Source organism: Rhinolophus sinicus, linkage group LG04 (genome assembly GCF_036562045.2).
Source record: "Rhinolophus sinicus isolate RSC01 linkage group LG04, ASM3656204v1, whole genome shotgun sequence".
NCBI lineage: Eukaryota > Metazoa > Chordata > Mammalia > Chiroptera > Rhinolophidae > Rhinolophus > Rhinolophus sinicus.
In genome coordinates this window covers 147,393,230-147,412,497 of record NC_133754.1, presented here as the reverse complement: position 1 = coordinate 147,412,497, position 19,268 = coordinate 147,393,230, and the positions used below count along the sequence as shown (strand labels likewise).

The window sequence follows — 19,268 nt, the reverse complement described above, 5'->3', positions numbered from 1 at the left end:
TTGCCCTTTCTCGACATAAGTTGATACTCCATAAACTACAGCATTGCCTTGTTTATTCACTGTTTTTTGGCTTTGAACTAAACCTGGAAGATCAAACTTGGCACTCACTCTGTTCATTTATTTTTTAATTATATTTGATCATTTGGTGTGTTTGGTCAGGTGGTGGTGATAATTAAGTATCATTGAAAGTCTTTAAATGTGCACTTTAATTCTGGCCTTAGTCTGCTTTTAAAAAAATATTAATTTTGGGGGGTGTTTCACACCCCCCCCCCCATCCTACTCCCACCCCTGCCACATCTGCACTTCTGGCCAACCCTACCCAGAATTGCACATGCTTGCAGACAGACAAAAATGTCATTTTCTTTGGGCTACCCAATCTCCATTTGAGATAGACAGGGCAAGTTTTATTATCCTTTTTTTATAGATGAGCAAACTGACTCAATAAGTGAGCTGTTTAATGTCATCCAGAAATGAGAAAGTGGTAAGGTTGGGATTAGAATTTAAGTCTTCTCCTTTCTAGCCCAGTGCTTGTCAATAATACACAGAGGGCAAGACAATTATTTTTTTGAACTTATTCTATAGGTTGATTGCTGCCTTTATTCCTACTCTCCCATGGTCCCATTGAAAGGCACATCAAGTTTAATAGCCAAAGTTCCCAATACAATATTTTGAAAATAACTGAGTCAGAATTTGCCTCTGACTCTTCATACTGTCATGCAAACTTCTGACCTCTTTTCACTCCTGAACACGTATTTACCACCACAGCAAATATGTGACAGCTACTGTTGTGTCAGTGGGCAACTCCCTGTCTGTGGTGTATGGGGCCAACCCCAGTGGCCAGAGGCCAGAGGGAGGTGAGAGAATCAAGGCCCCTCAATGTACATTTAAGTTTTCCAAATATTTATAGATGTGGTATTTTGTGGTGATGGATTTTATAGCAAGAAAAAGCCACAAGTGCCAAGATGAGGTGAACCAGCTCAGCTGTCTCGTGGGAGGAACACCCACAGAGGGACCCTTTTGTGTTGTGTTGACTTCTAGTTTGAGGAAAAAATCCACGTTACTTCTCAGAATGGCAAAATGTCAAAACTAATGTCAGAATAATAGACTTCCATGGAAATTGAAGGCATTTGAGAAAGACAAGAAGTCATGGCTTTTAAAAGCAGGATGTATTTGTGTATCAGGGACACTGCAGGAAAGAGATGACAAATTCAAATAAGGATAATCTGAGAAATATTTAATAAAAGAAGTGTTTGGAAAGATGGAGGCAAAGTGTTAGGAACCCACATGAAGTAATGCAGTAACCCAGGAATAGTAACAATACAGCTGTTATTATTCTTAGGCCTCAGAGGCGAGGGGAAGGGGTGGTTACCAGGACCCAGAATAGGAATTTTGGGTAAAAAGGTCCACACTGAGAGGAGCAGTGACCTGATGAGGGATATAGCCAGCCTGAGGCACTTTTACCGGGAGGAATGCCAGGTGAGTGCATATCCTTGATTTCCCTCTGAACTCCCATCAGGTCAACACCAAGTGCAATTTAGAGGGTGAGGGAACCTCCTGGGGCAAGGAGCAGGTGGAGTAAGTAGAGTAGTGAACCTGAAGAAGCCAGCGGAAGTTATTCAGCTGGTATAGTTGGAGAGTGGTAGAACCTCAGCTTCTGAAAAGTATACTGAGATGTATTAACATACAGGATTCGTTAACTATTCCTCCAGTGCATTGGAGGATCTGTTTCCAAGATCCACCTAAGAGTTCTCATAGAACAAAGGCTGTGAAAAATTGTCACTCCTGGACTGGATCACCCTTTGTGGAAATCCAAGCTATCCCAATGGAGGAAATTAGAATGCTACCTTTCCTCCATTTGAACTGTAGGTGAAGGGATATGGTTTTTTTTAACTGTCAGCATAAGAGAGTTTTGTTATAGGTAATGGCCAGGGAGTAAAATTGTTAATTCCCTCCCATAAACTACCTCAAAATGTTGATCGACTCAGAATCAAAATTTATGAAAGATTGAGTAAAAATATGTAATGCATATATTTCCTTATGTGTTCCAAAATCTGCCCTGGATTAAGCACAAGCCAGCAGAGAACTACGTACCTGTACCAGTTGCAGAGGACACCATAGAGTTTCTTTATCCTGTATTGTTTTTGTTGTGTACCATTGGCTTACCTTGATGGGAAACTTTAGATCTACCCAATGAAACTCATCTCTGTGCCAGGGCTCTTATGGAGACCACGATTTTCTAGTCAGAATACCTGTGCTCTCCTGACCAAATCCAATCCGATCTCCATCTTGACTATTAGTTAAGGAATCTAACTTCTTTAATTAATAACATTCATGTAATTGATCATGTTTATTCTTTTGAGACAGCTCCTTGGAAGCTTACATTTCACAGCCAAACCTATCACTCAACAGTATCAAGTGATTAGAATTCTGGAATACGAATTGTATTATATTAGTTTAAGTCCTAACTCCATGTTGTGGTCCTATCACTTTGTCCTTTGCAGGTATTTATAAGTCGTGTGATGGTGATGGATGTGTATGTATCTATGAACATTGCTTTAACGTGGAAGTATAAATAAGTGCATATATCCTCTTCATAGAACTGTTCATGGTTCCCCTGAAGAGACTTCTTTTTTTTTTTTTTTTGCCTCATTGCTCTTATCTCAGCACCTCTTTTAATTCCTTGCTCCCTGCTCCTTTTTTTCTGAATATTGAAATTCTACTTTTCACTGAAGACCCAGACCAAATGACTTCCTCCCTCCCCTGAATCTCCCTATATGTTACAACCATTTTGTGGTCTTCCTTACATTCTACTCCATGTTACATTTGTAGAAACTCTTTTATTAACTCTATAGAAACTCTTAACCTGGATGTAAGCCACTTGAGAATGTGATTTGGCTTATATATCTTTATATCCCACACTGCCTTAAAAAGCATTTATATTCATTATGTTGTGACTTATAGTCAAATATTAATTGAAGAAGGATAAAGAGTCATTTAGATGAGTGAATCTTAGAAGCTTTCATGGATATCTAGATTCCTTCCACAACATAAAAGCATTTAAATTTTCATAAATAACATTGGCCTATGATTTTCCTTCATTATACGCTCTTGTCTGGTTTGGGAATCAGTTATACTGGCACAATAAAACAAACTAAGGAGCTTTCCCTCTTTTTTCTATTATTTGGAATAACTTGTATAATCCTAGGGGCGTCATCTAATCAAGGGTTAAGTAACACTCATTTATAAAACTGTGTTTGTTGCTTATTTGGGGTGGATAGATATTTTTACTAGTAATTTGATTTCTTAATTATTACTGATCTGTTCAGGTTTTTCTAATTCATTCCGCATCAACTTTGCTACTTAATATTTTTCTAGAAAATTGTCCATTCATCAAAATTTTCAAAATTTTTGGAATAAACTTTGTAAATTCTTTTATTATTTTTTAAATCTCTACTTTACCTGTAGTTATATATATTTTTATTTCTAATATGTTTTATTTGTATCTTCTCTCTTTTTACTTGTTCAACCTTTCCAGAGATGAGTTCATTTTATTAGTCATTTCTAATAACTAGATTTGGTTTTGTTGGTTTTTTTTCCGATTGTTTCCTTGTTTTATACTTTATGAAATTTTGCTTTTATTTTTTGCCCCTGATATTAATATTGTGATACTGGCTTCTTCTTGGTAGTATGTGTCATGTTCTTTCTGTTTTCCTCAGCGGTCCCAGCTTTTGCCACTGAGCACCAATAACTGTTTACTTCTGCCAACATCTCCGTAATTTAACTATGAGTTCATGGAGTGCCTGATACTGATATGCCAGTACTGCTAACTTCCAATTCCAGTTTAAGAGGGAAATTGGGTACTGGATCTTTCATCTAATCATATTGGAGATAGCCTCCTTCTCAGCTTTATTGTAATGACCCAGCTGAGTATAATTACCTACCTGAGCCCCGGGTTCTTATCTGTAAGCTATCAGCCCAGCACACACACAATCCATCCAGCCTTGCCCTGGTCGTCCCACATGGATCCTTCAACTAGACTCCTGTCTCCATCCTACCAACCTGGCCCTATAATCCATTTTCCACTCATGGGCTTGAGTGAGCTTTTCAAATGTAAATATTATTCTATCACTACCCACCTTCTTTAAAAACCTCCAACTTTGGAATAAAATCCTAATTCTTTACTGTGGCCTATAAGGAAGGCCCTATGTGTCCCAGTTACTGCTTACATCTCTGATCACTAAGACCACTCTCCATCAGCCTTCAGTTTTGCATGCCAGATTCATTTCCAATTCAGTGATTTAGTGCCAGCTGCATTCTCCATCTAGAATGCTCTCGACATGGCTGGCTTATTCTCATTATTTATGGCTCCCTAGCTTTTATAACTATTCCATCTAAAGTAGCAGTTACTGTACTGCCAAGTTATTCTAGCCCAGTGGTTCTTAACCAAAGATGATTTTGCCTCCCTACCTAGGGAACATTTGCAATGTCTGGAGACATTTTTGGTTGTCACAACTGGGGTAGATGCTACTGTCATCTAATGGGTAGAGGCCATGGATGCTGCTACATATCCTACAATACACAAGAGAGCCCTCCACAGCAGAGGGTTAGCCAGTCCTAAATGTCAGTAGTGCTGAGACTGAGAGCAAGCTCTTTCCAAAAACCCTGCTTTATTTTCTTCCAACCTCTTTCTTTTCTATGTGAAAAGATCTTCTGTTTATTTGTTTAATTGATTTTGCTGTATCTGTCTCCACCTATGAGAATGTACCCTCTAGGAAAGCAGAAGTTTGATTTGTCTTGTTCATCACTGTACTTATAGTGCTTAGAACAGCACCTGCCACATAATAATAGATACCCCATAAATATGCCCGATTGAAGGAATGGAAAAGAAAGTGAAATTTGTCGAACATAATTTGCTTTTAATGAAACTGTGATAATTTCTGGTGTTTGCTACTTCCTTTTACAAGGTAGATGTGTGAAATTTAGTTTGGGAGTGTCTGAGTCAGTTCGGGCTGCTCGAAAAATTTCCTCTAGACTGGGCGGCTTATAAACAACAGAAATTTATTTCTCACAGTTCTGGAAGCTGGCAGTGTGAAATCAGGGTGCCATGATGGTCAGGTTCCGGTGAAGGCCCTCTTCCCAGTTACAGACTGCTGAATTCTCATTGTATCATCACATGGCAGAAAAAGCGAGAGAACTCTCTAGGGTCTCTTTTTAAAGGGTACTAATTCCATTCATAAGGGTTCCACCCTCATGAGCTCATCTAATCCTGATTATTTCCCAAAGGCCCCACCTCCTAATACCATCATATAGTGGGTGGGACGGAGGGTTTCAACATATGAATATGGGGGCACACAAGCATTCAATTCACAACAGGAATGTGTATGTTTCTTTTCTAATGTTCATCTTTCCCCTACTTTTGAAATTTGAGCTTATAGTTACCTATTTTTAATGTTCTTGTGCTTTTCCTGTTCGTTACAGTTCCTCGAAGATTCTCAGAGCCTTTCAGTTTTCTTAAAGTACTGTTATCCCCTTCACTCAGCCTCATGGAGAAAAATAGTGTGCCCGTACATTTTTTTATTCTCAATCATCTGTTGCCTATGCCAGTTTGATTGTCCAGAGAGGAAAACATTTTCTACTTACTTAGTCATCTGTTATACCATTAACTCAAGTAGCAGTTGATAATATATAATCTTCAAAGACTTTTTTTAAACCTCAATTCATTAAATAATAATTTTCAAGTATCAGATTCTCAAAGAATAAGTAAAATTCCACTGGAGAATTTGACTTCTACCATGTCCTTTTTATCTATATAATAATCAGGATACTACTTATTGCATTTAAGCAGTAATCCTTTTTTTTTCTTTTTTTTAGTAATTCTTATTTTTCAAATAATTGTAACCTTTTCCGTGTAATGAATAGAATAATACGTTTCCTCAAGTGGTCAGCTGACTCAGAGTTAAGACTATTATGCCCTGGTACAATCTGAGAGAATATCCTTGTAAGACAAAAGGAAATATCGTTGGTGATAACAGATGTCTCATATTTCCCCATTTGATGAAGTATTAAACCTTGTAAAGGTATCTATGACTGGCCTGATGATTAACTTAATCATTTCCCATATCAATTGTTGACTTTAAACACAGGTATTATTATTTAAAAGAGATGTAGTTACAGTGTTTGTTCTTCCCACAATTAGCTCTTCTTTCTGCAGCCTCCAACTGCTGCCTTTTTCCACCTGGGAAGGGAAACTCCTAATGAACCAGCATTTCACAAAGACATGACCCCATTTTTCAGCTGTCACTGTGGTCACCCAGAGTACAACCAGTTCTGACGCCATCTATTCTACCTTGACGATTTGGGGCTCTTCTTGGCTTTGGGAAACACACCTCGGTTTTTGCTGAACCTCTCTGGAAGTTAGTGACCCTTCAGAGTCACACCCTCCTGATAAACCCACCCCTACTCTCTTCCAGAGCTGAAAACTCTATCGCACATGAGAAATGATTTCATAACTGCTCATAATTCTGAAGAATTTTGTAAGCTTTTAGTTTAAATAAAGACATAAACATTTGCTTCTTCCTCTCTCCCTTCTGTACTGCCCTCCTACCATCCGCAATAGCCATGGGGACCACAAGGAATGCCCCTTCATTTCAAGAATAGGAGCCAACATTTCTTAAGTACCTACTGTGGCCAGGTCCCCTGCTGAGGAGTTCCTTTCGCCATTTTATTAGAGTTAGATCAATTGGAAGTTACCCCAAACTGCCCTATTCCCCTCTTCTATCATAGCTCACTCCCCAACTCACCCACCACCCACCCCACCAAAAACAGAAAAGGATCACATAGCATGGGATTTCTAACAACTTAGTTCAGAGAATGGTATCCATAGTTACTTTTCACATTGACATTTTGCCTGATTGTGACTAGAAGTCTTTGTTTGGTTTGTCTGACAATGTACTTTTTTCTTTGAAGATCAAGCAAATGAATGCATGCCTTTCTATTATGCAAACTTTTCATTCATATTTCATGTGCCTTAACTATATCAAATACTTCTGCTGGCATTTTTAGAATTAACAGTAGTATTTGTAGCTAACAGTTATTGTGAGTTTATTTTAACCCAGACTCTCTAAGATCTCTACCTCCATTATCTTACTTTAAACTAACTTTTATATTATTATCTATTTGTGAATCAGCACTATGAGTCATCAGGCAGGTTAGTAACTGGTCCACATTTGCTAATAAGTAGTGGAAGTCAGATTCAAACTTGGGCCCTCTGACTCCAGCGTCCCCATGCTTAACGGCCACTCCTTTGTCTCCCAGCAACTGTGTGGATCTTGGGCAAATATCCTAACTTTCTCTAGAACCTCCAGTTGGACTTTTTAATGTATCCCACTAGGCTTCCATATCGTCTATTGTTATTCATAGCCCATGACATGAAAACAATTACACTGCTCTCTTATTGGGTGTGCTGTGAAGCTATAGGATTTTTTTTTTTTTTTTTAAGAGATTTTAGGGGAACTAAATTCCTTCCAATCAGCACTTTGAGCCCATTCACATCCAATCTCACTCAGGAACAGGAGTGGCAGCAATATTTCTGAGCAAACATAAAAATCAAGGGGTATTTCTGACTCCGCAACCTGGGTGAAAGAGTATTTTATATTCCTGAGTGAAACTGCATAGCCCGGCTCCGTACCCCAGGCACAGTGGCGGTGGTGGCCGGTACATGAGAAGATCTGGGAGGCAGGTGATCATCCTTATTTAGATGTGCCGTGGTCATGTGACCAGAAAATGGAGGCGAATCTGTATTTCCAGTTAACAGCTCCAGAAGGGAGACGTGAGGAGCTGTGACGGAGCATCCTTGTCACCCTCCTGGCGGCCAGCCTCCTCAAATGCTCAGGAGGTAGGTGGGTCCTGGGGCGGCTTAAGGAGGATCGAGTGTGGGGAGGACAGATTGTAATGGAGAGTGTTGTGCTCGCAAACTGGTCTGTTGCTGCTGGGAAGTTGGAGGGGGGGAAAGGAGGGGGCTGAGAGGATGTGGAGCTCTGCCCAGCCCCTGGAAAGTGACAGTTGGCAGCTGCTTTTCACTTCCTGTCAATTCATACTGGAAAGGCTTGTGGTCCTTTATGCTATCCGCCATCCCTCCCTCTGTGGTCAGGTAATTAGGGAACACAGACTCTGCACAGCTATAAACATTTTTCATTCCTTTATGTCTACTATGAAAACGGAGATGGGAAATCAAAGGAAGTGACAGTTTGGAAACTGTTTAGCACTCTTGCCTAATTGTATTACAATGTCTGTTTGGATTCTTTGACAAGCAGAGCGACCCAGGTACAGTGGCATTTTAATTTTTTTTATATATGTATATTACTGCTAATAGTTACACTTTTTTTCTAATGAATCTTATAACCTTTAAATTTTACCTAAATTCTAAGCTGCAGAAATAGGTCATCCTCAAAAATGAGCTTATGTTGTTTTCTATTGCCTTTTCGAAATCAAGAGACAGAATATGCTATTTATACAATATCAATATTCTCCTGAGAAACGAAGCTACATGAGGAACTAAAAAAAGAGAATCACCTGGTCAGTTTCAAATAAGAAATACATAGGTAATTACATTCCTCTGTGGAAACCAAAAACCAAAAACAAAACTAGACTCCCACCTAGAAGGAGTGATTGATTTAAAGTATGATTCTGCTTCAGATTAGAGTACTGGTCATGGTGATTTAAGGGAGGGGTACATAATCTCTATAAACTGCCCCCCCTTTTCATATGAACTCTTGGCATGGGGTGGATCTTATGTAAACTGCTATGTGAGCACAGGTTCCTGGCTCACTTCCAACCAGATGGCCACCTCAAACCCATCTTAGAGAGAAAAATGGGAGTTGCCACTGAAGGAGTCCATTTCAAAATGTACATTTGATGAAAGTTTTCTTAAAATCATAATTGGTAATATTCGCAGAATGTAAATTCTGTAATCATTAGATTAAAATTGCTGGTGATTAAAAGAAATTGGCCCACAAAATTTCTCTTAAGTGATAACAGAGACTTCTTATCTGGGAGGAAAAAAACTGCCTTTATGGAAGTATCTCTATTAGTAAATTACACATATTTAGGATAGTACTCTGTACTTGAAATTGGTCTGGACCTTGTGCTGCAATTCAAAAACAAATAAAGAACAAGATGAGGCTGTTGTCATTCACAGTCAGCATCCCCAGGTGGTTCTGCTTTGTAATGCAAAGTTACCCTTGTGTCCTAAATAAGATCTAAAGTCTCATAGGTGCTTAAGGATAATGAGCCAGATTTCCTTCCTATTAACAGGAAGTGAAGCTAATTTTCCCCCAATGGTTAAGGCCCTGTTTGATGCATCCCAGTGAATTTCCATTTACATCCCAGTTGGTTTTTCATTCTTGAATGGTTTTGTACTGGGAAAGGATTTATTTCTTATTAAAGGATCACAATACTTCCTTGACCTTTAGACTTCATACTTTCTAACTACCTAGAAGATGAAGTGAGGGGGTTGCAGGTACTCAGGATAGGTTATGATGGGAAAGCTGGAATTCAACTACAGAAAAAAAAAAAAAAGAAAAAAAAAGCTTTTTTTTCTTTCTTTATAGCTAGCTGGGAATTACTTGCCCTTTGGCATGCCAAGATTTTGCAGATAGAGGCTTTACGTAAACCAAGTTCCTGCTAGAGTAGTTTTTAATTTGGGATGGGTTCTCAATTCCTTATCAATTCTAGTTACTAGGATACTTGGGGGTGAGAAGTGGCAGAGGGAAAAGTAGTGAAAGACAGATTCTGTTCCTGGTATCCTATTTGCATGAGAGTTGACAAAGTACATTTGGATACAGTGCCTTCTGGATTAATAATGGCAGGAATTGTGGGGTACTGGTGGATATGTGTGCAAGAGCGGTGGCAGGACTGGATGCTCCTTGTCTGAGTATTGTTATCATTTGAGAACTCTGTCAAGCCATTTGAGTGCAATTTTGATAGTTGCCTAATTCTCTATATTGTTCTTGCATCCTGAATTTCAATAGCTAAGGTAATATACACTGAAATAAATCTTAGAATTCATTTTGACTCCTTCAACTTACAGACAAGAAAATTAACACTAGCGTGAGTGATTGGATCAAGATCACAGCAGTCAGTGGCTGGGCTGGCGTTAGAACCAGGGTGGCCTCGCTTTTGATTTTGTGCTATTTCCTTCCACCCCAGGGCCTTTGAGAAGCCCTTAGCAAAATCTGATCCATGCATTTAAATTTCTCGGGGCTTAAAAAAAAAAAATCTATTCACTCTTCTATTTTAAAGATAAAATGGCATTTCCTAATTCCTTACAACTCTTAGAAATTTGGGGGAAATGAAACTAAATGCCACTCTGAGAGCTTGTACATTTCTATGAACAAGATACTTCCGAAGGACTGTGTGTGATACAAATGTAATTAAGATGCGGTCTCTCACCTTACTCTAGTGGGGATGAGGAGGTAAAACAAATGGCTTGCAAAGGGTGGAGTCAAGTCAATTTCATAACCGAGGGGCCCTGGGCCCTCAAAGGTAGGAGAGCCTTGCTCCTTCACTTTGTTCTTCAGGAGCAAGGATAGGTTCATGGATGAGGGAGATTCGGTTGTTGGGGGAAGGAGCATTTCAGCAGGAGGGAATTTAAACCAAACTATAGAGGCAGAAGAACTGTCATCAGCAAGGCTTAGGAAACTAGGAGGTCATTTTTGTCTGAAAGGTAGAGCATTTGGGGATACTAAGAGTGGACTGATCTAAATGGTGGAGAGCTCTGAGGGTCAAACAAGGAAGTTTGTATTAAATGTGTTGGCAGTGGGAAGCCAGTGTTTCATGAGCTGGGTGTTGTGATTGGCCGTACTGGCAATGGTGCAGGAGAGATGGGAGGCAAAATGGGAGGTGGTAGTCCATCTGAATTATAACAGGGGATGGAACTGTGCAGAGGATGTAAAGAAGGGGGCCAGTTCCAGACCTGCAGAGATGGACAAAAGGTATAGTGCTTGAAAACTGAGGGAGATGAGAATCCACTGGGGAGGTACCTGAAGAAGAATCAGCACACCCTGTGATAAATTATCATTTCATTCCTCATGATGGAGACTCTGCTGCAGCCTTGTTGCACCTGATATATGTTAATATAAAGAGTTGGGGAGAAAGCACGAACAAGATACACCAACTTCAGCAGAAACACGTTTAGAAACCTAAACCCACATCTGATTAGTCAGCATTAGGTCATTGTCCCAAAGCTGTACCATGGTTTCCAAGACTACACTTCCATTGTTACAAAGAGCACAGGTCTGCAAGCCTCTATATCCACTGAGGTTGACCTATTGGGGTGAAGTATGAAGAGGATGGTGACGTTTTCCTCCAGTCATCCTCTTCCCTCCTAAGCAGTGGCTATTGACTCTAATCTTACAAGGAGAGGAAGAACTCCCATTTTGAGAACAGGGATGAGGCCAAATGGTGCCCCTGGCAAGCTCCAAAAAGATTCTGACTCAGAGTAAAAGAACAGAATGAGTCTTGAATGTGGGCATGGGGGCTGGGGACAAAGCAAGAAGAAAGGGAAGAGGAGAACTCAGATGTAATCTATCCCCACTCCCTCCCCAGCCTACCCACCAGGTCCAGCCCACGTTTCCTCTTATCTGGAGACTTCATCTGCTCTGTTCCTGCAGTTGGAGGAAGTACTCCTGCCTCTGAAATTCCATGGCTCGCTCTCCTGGCATCTTATCCCACTTGTGCTATTTTGTGTGAACCTACATGTGTCTTTTCCTCTTTATTCTCCTAGATTTTAAATTCTCTGAGGGCAGAATGTATGTCTGAACCATTCTCTTTGTAATATTAACACATCCTCCCCCAGATTAGGTTAATGCTTTCCATATGGTTCTAAAACTGAAATGTTTATTGAACCTTTACCCAAAAGAGTAGACTGGGAAAAAACAGTGAGTACCAGAGAAGCTACATCTGTCAAAGCTTTTGGGGAACTGGTTTGGAAGCCCTAGGTGGAGAATTGGAATTGTTTAGGTGTAGCTTTACCTGCAGGCAGAGATCGTTCAAAGTCTTCTCCAATCTACCAATTCAGGAAAGAACCCAGGCTTTCTGTAGCATCATAAAAAGCAAGCTTTAGTGTTGTCCAAAACCAACATGGAAGTCCTTTGATAAAGCCACTATTGCCCATGAAGCAAGAGAACTACAAGAGGAATTAAAAAAATTGTTACCACTTAACAATTACATTTTCCTATGTCCAACTTCCAGAAATTCCCAGAAAAGTTTGAGGAAACTGGAGGTTCTAGAAATAGCCCTTCTTAAAATAAAACAGGGGTGAAACCAACATAGTGTGATCTCAAGAGAGCAGCTATGCAAGAGACGTGTTAGGATGCCACATAAAATGGAGATGAGAGGAGAGCTGGAGATGACTGATGTATGGAAAGGGCAGTATTGAGAACTGAAAGATGCAGTATGGGATGCAGTAAAGCCCCATCTCCGGGCTGGCCGTGGGGAAGTTTTCTTTGTGCATCAGGCTAAGTTTGGGGGTGATCAGACGTTAAGTTCTTGATATAAACCCTGAGACTAGATTTCCCATGAGAAGCTTCTCACCCACATTTTCATGTATTTACCAGTTTATAGGCTGAAGGCTTGTTTCTAACCAGCTTGATGGTTAGGTGGCTGATCTTAGGCTGTTAATTTTATTTCTGGTGCTACTAACTTTTATTCTCCAGCAGGGATCTGGTAATTAGAAAATGTGAGTGATATACCAGACAGACTCTTGGAATTCCATGTAATGCTATAATTCTGTGAACAACAATTATTTAAAAGCAAAAGCACATTTCCCCCCCTAAATAGCTGTCTACTCTTATATAACGAAGGCGTACCAATGTAAAAGAAATAGCTAAATGAATCAGATCTCCCTGTGAAGTTGGCATAGCTGTGTGGTTACTGAACATATCCCCCAAGAGAGTATGAAATTAATCAAGTCTCATAAATTAGTTTCACAGAATGTGATTATACTATGCAGTAGGGCATGTGTAAATAAAGGAGATGAATTCTTTCTCTCCGTCTCAAGAGACCTGACTTGGGCTGCTTTCTCTCCCTCTAGATGTGTCAGGTAGCAGGGGCTATGTAGTAGGAGGGATGAAGGGAAGGATTGATATGCCCCTTCCAGAGCTAAGATTCTTCTTGAAACGGATCAGATACTGTATTCAGATCAGATACTGTATTCATTTGCTTGAGCTGCCAAACAAAGTACCACAGACTGGGTGGCTTAAATAACAGAAATGTATTTCCTCACAATTCTGGAGGCTAGAAGTCTGAGATCAAGGTGTTGTCAAGGTTGGTTTCTTCTGAGTCCTCTCTCCTTGGTTTATCAATGGCCATCTTTTCTCTGTGTCTTCACATGGTCTTCCTTCTGTGTATGTCTGTGTCCTAATCTCCTTATAAGGACACCAGTTATATTGGATTAGGGACCACCTAATGACCTCATTTTAACATAATTATCTCTTTACAGAACTTATCTCCAAATATACTCACATTCTGAGCTACTGAAGTTTAGGATTTCAACATATGAATTTTTTGGGGACAAAATTCAGCCCATAACAGTTACCTTAAGAATGTGACAGTAGATGTGTTGAGAATTCCTATTGGTTCCATGATTGGTGACTGGCCCCCACAGTTCATTGGTCACACTTCAGTTCTCAGTCTAAGGGTTGATTCAAGGGTTCCATGACCATCTTGGAAACTCATAGTGAATATGGGAGGACTAGTTTAGCCCAAAGTCTAATAATAGTAAGAGTAATATTAAATACTATAAGAATAATATTAAATATTAGAATATAATATGAGCAATATTAAATAATATAATAGAACTTTCACCAAACACTTTACTCATTATCTTTTTGAAATCTTACATGATCCTTTCTATCATATACCCATTTTGCTGATGATGAAACTAAGTCATAGAGAAGTTAAATACCTTTACCATAGTTACATGGTTAATCAGAGGCAGAAGTGGGGTTGATCCCATTGACTATACCATAATAGATTGCCTCCCTACTTGGGAACATTGGTTTTCTTAGTTAAACTAGTCTGAAAATCTAAGGAGAAACTCCTTACAGGAAAATGAGTTTGGGGATGGAGGTATAAAAAAACTTCTTTTCAGCTTTGAATTAGGGATCTGAGGGAGTCCGTATTTCCCAAAGAACATTGAAACCCTGTGTGATTCAGAACATTACCATTGCCAAGAGTTCAACTAACCTAGACCTGTTATGCCCTAACCATTGGCATGATGGAAGAATTGAGAACAAGAGGCAGGAATGAGGATTAGGGATTCTGGAGGTGCCCTGGAGTTGACTATGCAGCATCTCCTCAGTTTTATGTTGTCCATTTATCTAGGTGTGCTTTTGTTGCCTATGCTTTTGGTATCACATCTAAGAAATCTTTGCCAAATCCAATGTCATGAAGTCTTTCGCCATGTTTTCTTTTAGGAATTTTATAGTTTTAGGTCTTACATTTTGGTTTTTAATCCATTTTGAGTCAATTTTTGTATATGGTGTAAGGTAAGGGTCCAACTTCATTCTTTTGCATGTGGATAGCCAGTTTTCCACCAGATAGCCACCATTTGTTGAAGAGACTGTCCTTACCCCATTGAATGGTCTTGGTATCCTTGTCAAAAATCATTTGACCATATATGCATGGGTTTATTTTGGGGTTTTCTAGTCTGTTCCATTGGCCTATACTTCTGTCTTTATGCTGGTACCACACTGTTTTGATTGCTATAGCTTTGTAATAAGTTTTTAAAGTGAGGAAGTCTGAGACATCTAATTTTGTTCTTTTTTCTCAAGATTGTTTTGGCTATTTGGTTACTTGAAATTCCAAATGAATTTTAGGATGGATATTTCCATTTCTACAAAAAAAATTCTCATGGGATCCAAGGCACCTGATTTTGAAAAATACTTTTCTATTCTAATTTTTAGAAAAATTATTGAAATAATAACAACATCTAACCCTTCTGTAGCATCAGCTATGATGTGCCAGGTATTGCTCTCTATCCTAACCTAAATCAACTCATTTAATCCTTACAACTCTTTAAGTAGGTAATGTTAACTTCCTCATTTACAGATGATGAAATGGAGGCATATGGGAATTCTGCAACTTTCTAAAGGTTACACATTTTGAAAGGTCAGAGCTAGGATTCAAGTGCAGACAGTCTGACTCCAGAGTTGAGGCTTCAGCTGCTATTGTGTACTCTTTCTGGAAGAAGAAAAAAATATCATACACCAATTCAGGATTTATTTGCTAGGCTCTTGGTAGATACAGACCAAGATATACAAAGAGGCACACGCATCTCACTTGGTTATGTGTCAGAGGTATTCTGAGAGAGAGAGAGAGAGAGAGAGAGAGAGAGAGAGAGAGAGAGAGGAAGAATGGAAGGAAGGGAGGGAGAGAAGAAAGGAAGAAGGGAGGGAGGGGGAAGAAAGAGAGGGTGAGAGGGAGAAAGGAAGGAAGGGAAAAAGAAAAAAAGAAAAGATTCCTTGGTCAAAAGGAGGTAAACACAATCAAACAGATTGATATTCTATAGGACATTTAGAGTCTATGATATGTTTGTGTGCGTTATAAAGTGCCAACAGGAGGATATAATATATGGTGTTTTCCAAACCCTCTTGGCACAGAACCCTTTTGCTTAGATCTGTGGAATCTGTACTCCCAGCACGGGCTTTGGGAAGTGCTAGTTTAAATGACTGGAAGCGCCCCTTCTGTGTCTCTTTCGCCACTGGGACAGTTTGGAACACTCAGACACAAATCCTCCTCCTGTGTCCCTTTCTGTGTGTGTCCCTATCGGTCACAGGCCTGAACACATAGGGAGCGGATTGTGGGAGTGGATTCCAGGAATATGCTGTATCTCGCCACGGCCTGCTTTCTGGACTCACTGGGGTCTGAGATGTGACTCTGTTTTAAATCATAGGCACAGTTTGGGAATGAAAATGTAAAGGAACGTTATGCTAGGGGAAAGCAAGGAACAACTGACCCACCAGAAAGAAATACAAAAATGGGGTCATGTTAGCAAAGGCACGGAACACGGGAGCATTCATCATGTATTTATTCAGCGAATGCTCACTTAGGTGCACAGCTGGGCAGCACTGTCACCCCCTGGATTCTGTGAGGAGCATGGTCCCAGCTGGCTCACACTCCTAGGAGCTCACACTCAGCCCATCCGGATGGAAATATTTCCATTCTCTGCTCCAGTTGGGAAACATTTTCTGTTTCATTTGGGAAATAGAAAATCATGCCTTAAAGAGATGCTATGAAAAAACCATGCTAATTTCAGAAGTATAAAGACTTTTGGTGTCAGAGATATCACACGAAATCAAGGAAGTTTTTTTTTTTCTTTAAAGAAAAGAAAAACATAAATAAAATACTACAATTTTCAGAAACAAAAAGAAAAAAAGAAAAGAAAAGAAAGGAAAACATTTTTTTAAAGAAAAAAAAAAAAAATCCCAAACTGAAAAACAAAAGCCACAAATCTAAGACAATAAACAAAGACATCCTAAAAGGGACCAAAGTGTAAAGGATAGACTATTGGGGGGGGGAAATTATTGAAAGATAGAGTGAAGATACTGAAAAACAAACTGAAAAACAAGGGTACAATTAGAGAGATTTAAAACAACCTCTGGCAAAAGATGAATCAGGAACTGCCGTGAGGAGCAGGTAATAGCTGTGTCTTGTTTGGTTTAATATCCCCAGTGCTTGCACAGATCAGACCTTCAGAGAATACTTGTGAAGGTAAATAAATATGATAGACATGTGGCCAGAAGGGGCAGCAACAGCTCTGTTTTAAAAATTAAAACAACAGAAAAGTAAATGAATAAAAAGTAAAAAATCCCTTTCTCCCCATACCAGCTCCTTATAGGTAACTGCTATTAATAATATATTTCTATTTCTTCTAGATAGTATCTATACCTAAAAATAGGTATAAATGTCATAACTTCATACAAATTATATCATACTAAACATACCACCCTGTACTTTGGTTTATTAAGTATATCTTAGATGTCATTCCATGTCAATACATTTAGAAGTTTTTTTTATGTTGATACACCATGAAGAATTTTATGCTATATTTAATTACTTCCCTATTAATGAGCATTTAAATCGCCCCTTATATCTTTGTAAAACAATTAATTATTTGAATGGAAAACTTCCGTTAGTCCCTGAAAGGATAACTAGGTCCCAGGCTAAGGGCAAAACGGTGCGAAGTGCTCTGTATCCCAGAGAGAGACAGATGACACGAAACTCTGAAGGTCAGATGCTTCTCCCACGGCCTTTTAAAAGATGACCCAACTTTGCTAAACTCAACCATCACCCCATCCTATATGAGTAGAAGATTGGGGAGGAATTACCTGGTTAGGAGAACTGGGGTGAGGCTCTTTCTGGCCCTCCAAAGTCATCTGAGAGCTGTCTGAGAGAGTCATGGGTAGAGACTCGGAACACCTTCCACAGGGGAAGCGGGCATCTCTCTCCCACTTGGATGTCAGTTTAGGCAGTAGACTTGTGGGTCTGCCCGCATCCTTCCTGAGCCAATGAAAAGAACATTAGAGAAAGGGTGGCCGTGGGGTGACCTGCACTATCCCTGTATGGTGAGGCAGGCTGGCATGGGTGTCTTGTGTGTGCAGTGTCCCCATAGACAGTAGTGGACTTGAGCCACAGTAGTGGACTTGAGTAGTATCTCACCTGTTGTGGGCTGAATTATGTCCCCACTTCCCTACCCCCCCAAAAAAACAATTCATATGTTAAAGTTCTAACTTCCGGTGTTTAGAGGTCTTAATGAAGTAATTAAGTTTAAAGGAGGTCATTAAAGATAGGGTCCTAATCTGATATGACTGGCATCCTTCTCAGAAGAGGAGATTAAGACACAGATATTCACAAAGGGAAGACCATGTGAAGACACAGGGAGAACACGGCTATCTACAAGCCAAGGAGAGAGGTCTCAGAAGAAATGAACCTTGCTGACACCTTGATCTCAGACTTCTAGCTTCCAGAATTGTGGGAAAGTAAATGTCTGTTGTTTAGGCTACCCAGTCTGTGGTACTTTATTATGGCAGCCCTAGCAAGCTAATATACCACCTAACATAAGAAGATCTCAGTTAGGGGCAGTACCAGGAGCTGAGAAAAGGGCGAAGGAATGGAGTCAAGTCAGCTCTCCTGTATCAGAGAAGTGGGCGGTAGGGAGGCCCCATGGGCCCTCCAGGAACTCATACAAGGGTGGGACAGAGGGAGAGGGTTAGGGAGAGCCAAACCCCTCCCAAAGTTCAGACTGGGAAGAAGAAGGAAAGAACAGTCCAGCCTCTCCGCAAGCCCCCACCTCACCCCATCCACCCAGCCCGTTCTCTGAATCTAAGATGCTGGAGTAAGAGGAGGGATGGAAGAGCCCTTCCTGTCCCAGGTTTCCTGAGACACTCCTTTGGCCACCATCAGGTAGGACAGTGAAGGAGATAAGATTTTAAGATAAGAAATTAGCAGCTTTATTTTTTCACCTTTTTAAAATATTTTGAAAGTTTATTTTTATTTTTCAATTACAACTGACATTCAATATTATATCAGGTCAGGTAGTCAGTGGTGTAATTAGACATTTATATAACTTACAAAGTGATCACTCCGATAAGTCTAGTACCCACCTGACATTGTACATAGTTATTACAATGTTATTGACTATATTCCCTGTGCTGTACTTTACAGTCCTGTGACTGTTTTGTAACCGCCAGAGAAATTAGCAGTTCTAAACTAAATTGGATTTTAATAACTGAAAGTGACAAGATAACTTGATGTAGGAGAGGGAGATTCTACATAGTACAGTTGGGATAGCAGTGATTAGAGAAAATTTAAACTATTTCATGTTTGTGTCATCATCAAATTCATAGTGCTCAAATAAAAGTTTTCTTTTTTTTACAATAAACATCTTTACATATATCTTGGTGTATATCTATGAGTATTCTGTGCTTATAACTGGAATAATTGGTAATAGGCTATCTGCATTTAAAATTTTGATAAGTACAGCTGCAAACCATCCTCAACTTATATGCTTTATACTCACACAACCACATTTGGGGGTACCACTTGTACAAAATATTAAAGCTTCATAATTTTAAGAAGTATGTCCCACCTTGAGAAATGGAATGTTATTTAAGTTGTTTTAATCTAGAGCAGGGGGCAGCAAACGAGGGCCCCAGGTGCAAGCCAGTCTGCCGCCTGTTTTTGTACATAAAGTTTTATTGGGACACAGC

The 19,268-nt window shown here is 39.7% G+C and overlaps 1 protein-coding gene and 1 long non-coding RNA gene across 9 annotated transcripts in view; one reads left to right on the top strand and one right to left on the bottom strand.

The window, feature by feature from the left end:
- The window catches only part of PRUNE2 (prune homolog 2 with BCH domain), a 229,908-nt gene that overhangs the window by 163,974 nt on the left and 46,666 nt on the right, over positions 1-19,268 (top strand). The window contains exon 1 of one of the 8 annotated variants that reach the window (XM_074330580.1): positions 7,627-7,894. The exons of the other annotated variants lie outside the window; for them this stretch is intronic. Within the exon in view, the coding sequence (XP_074186681.1) occupies positions 7,884-7,894 (11 nt within the window). The 5' untranslated portion in view covers positions 7,627-7,883. Of the gene's footprint in view, positions 1-7,626; positions 7,895-19,268 lie in introns of those variants that run through there. 8 annotated transcript variants of the gene reach the window in all.
- Positions 13,910-17,632, bottom strand: LOC141571133 (uncharacterized). Its single transcript, XR_012495808.1, has 3 exons — positions 17,388-17,632; positions 16,656-16,816; positions 13,910-15,240 (listed from the first exon to the last, which is right to left on the bottom strand). It is a non-coding gene; the product is annotated as an uncharacterized LOC141571133 (long non-coding RNA).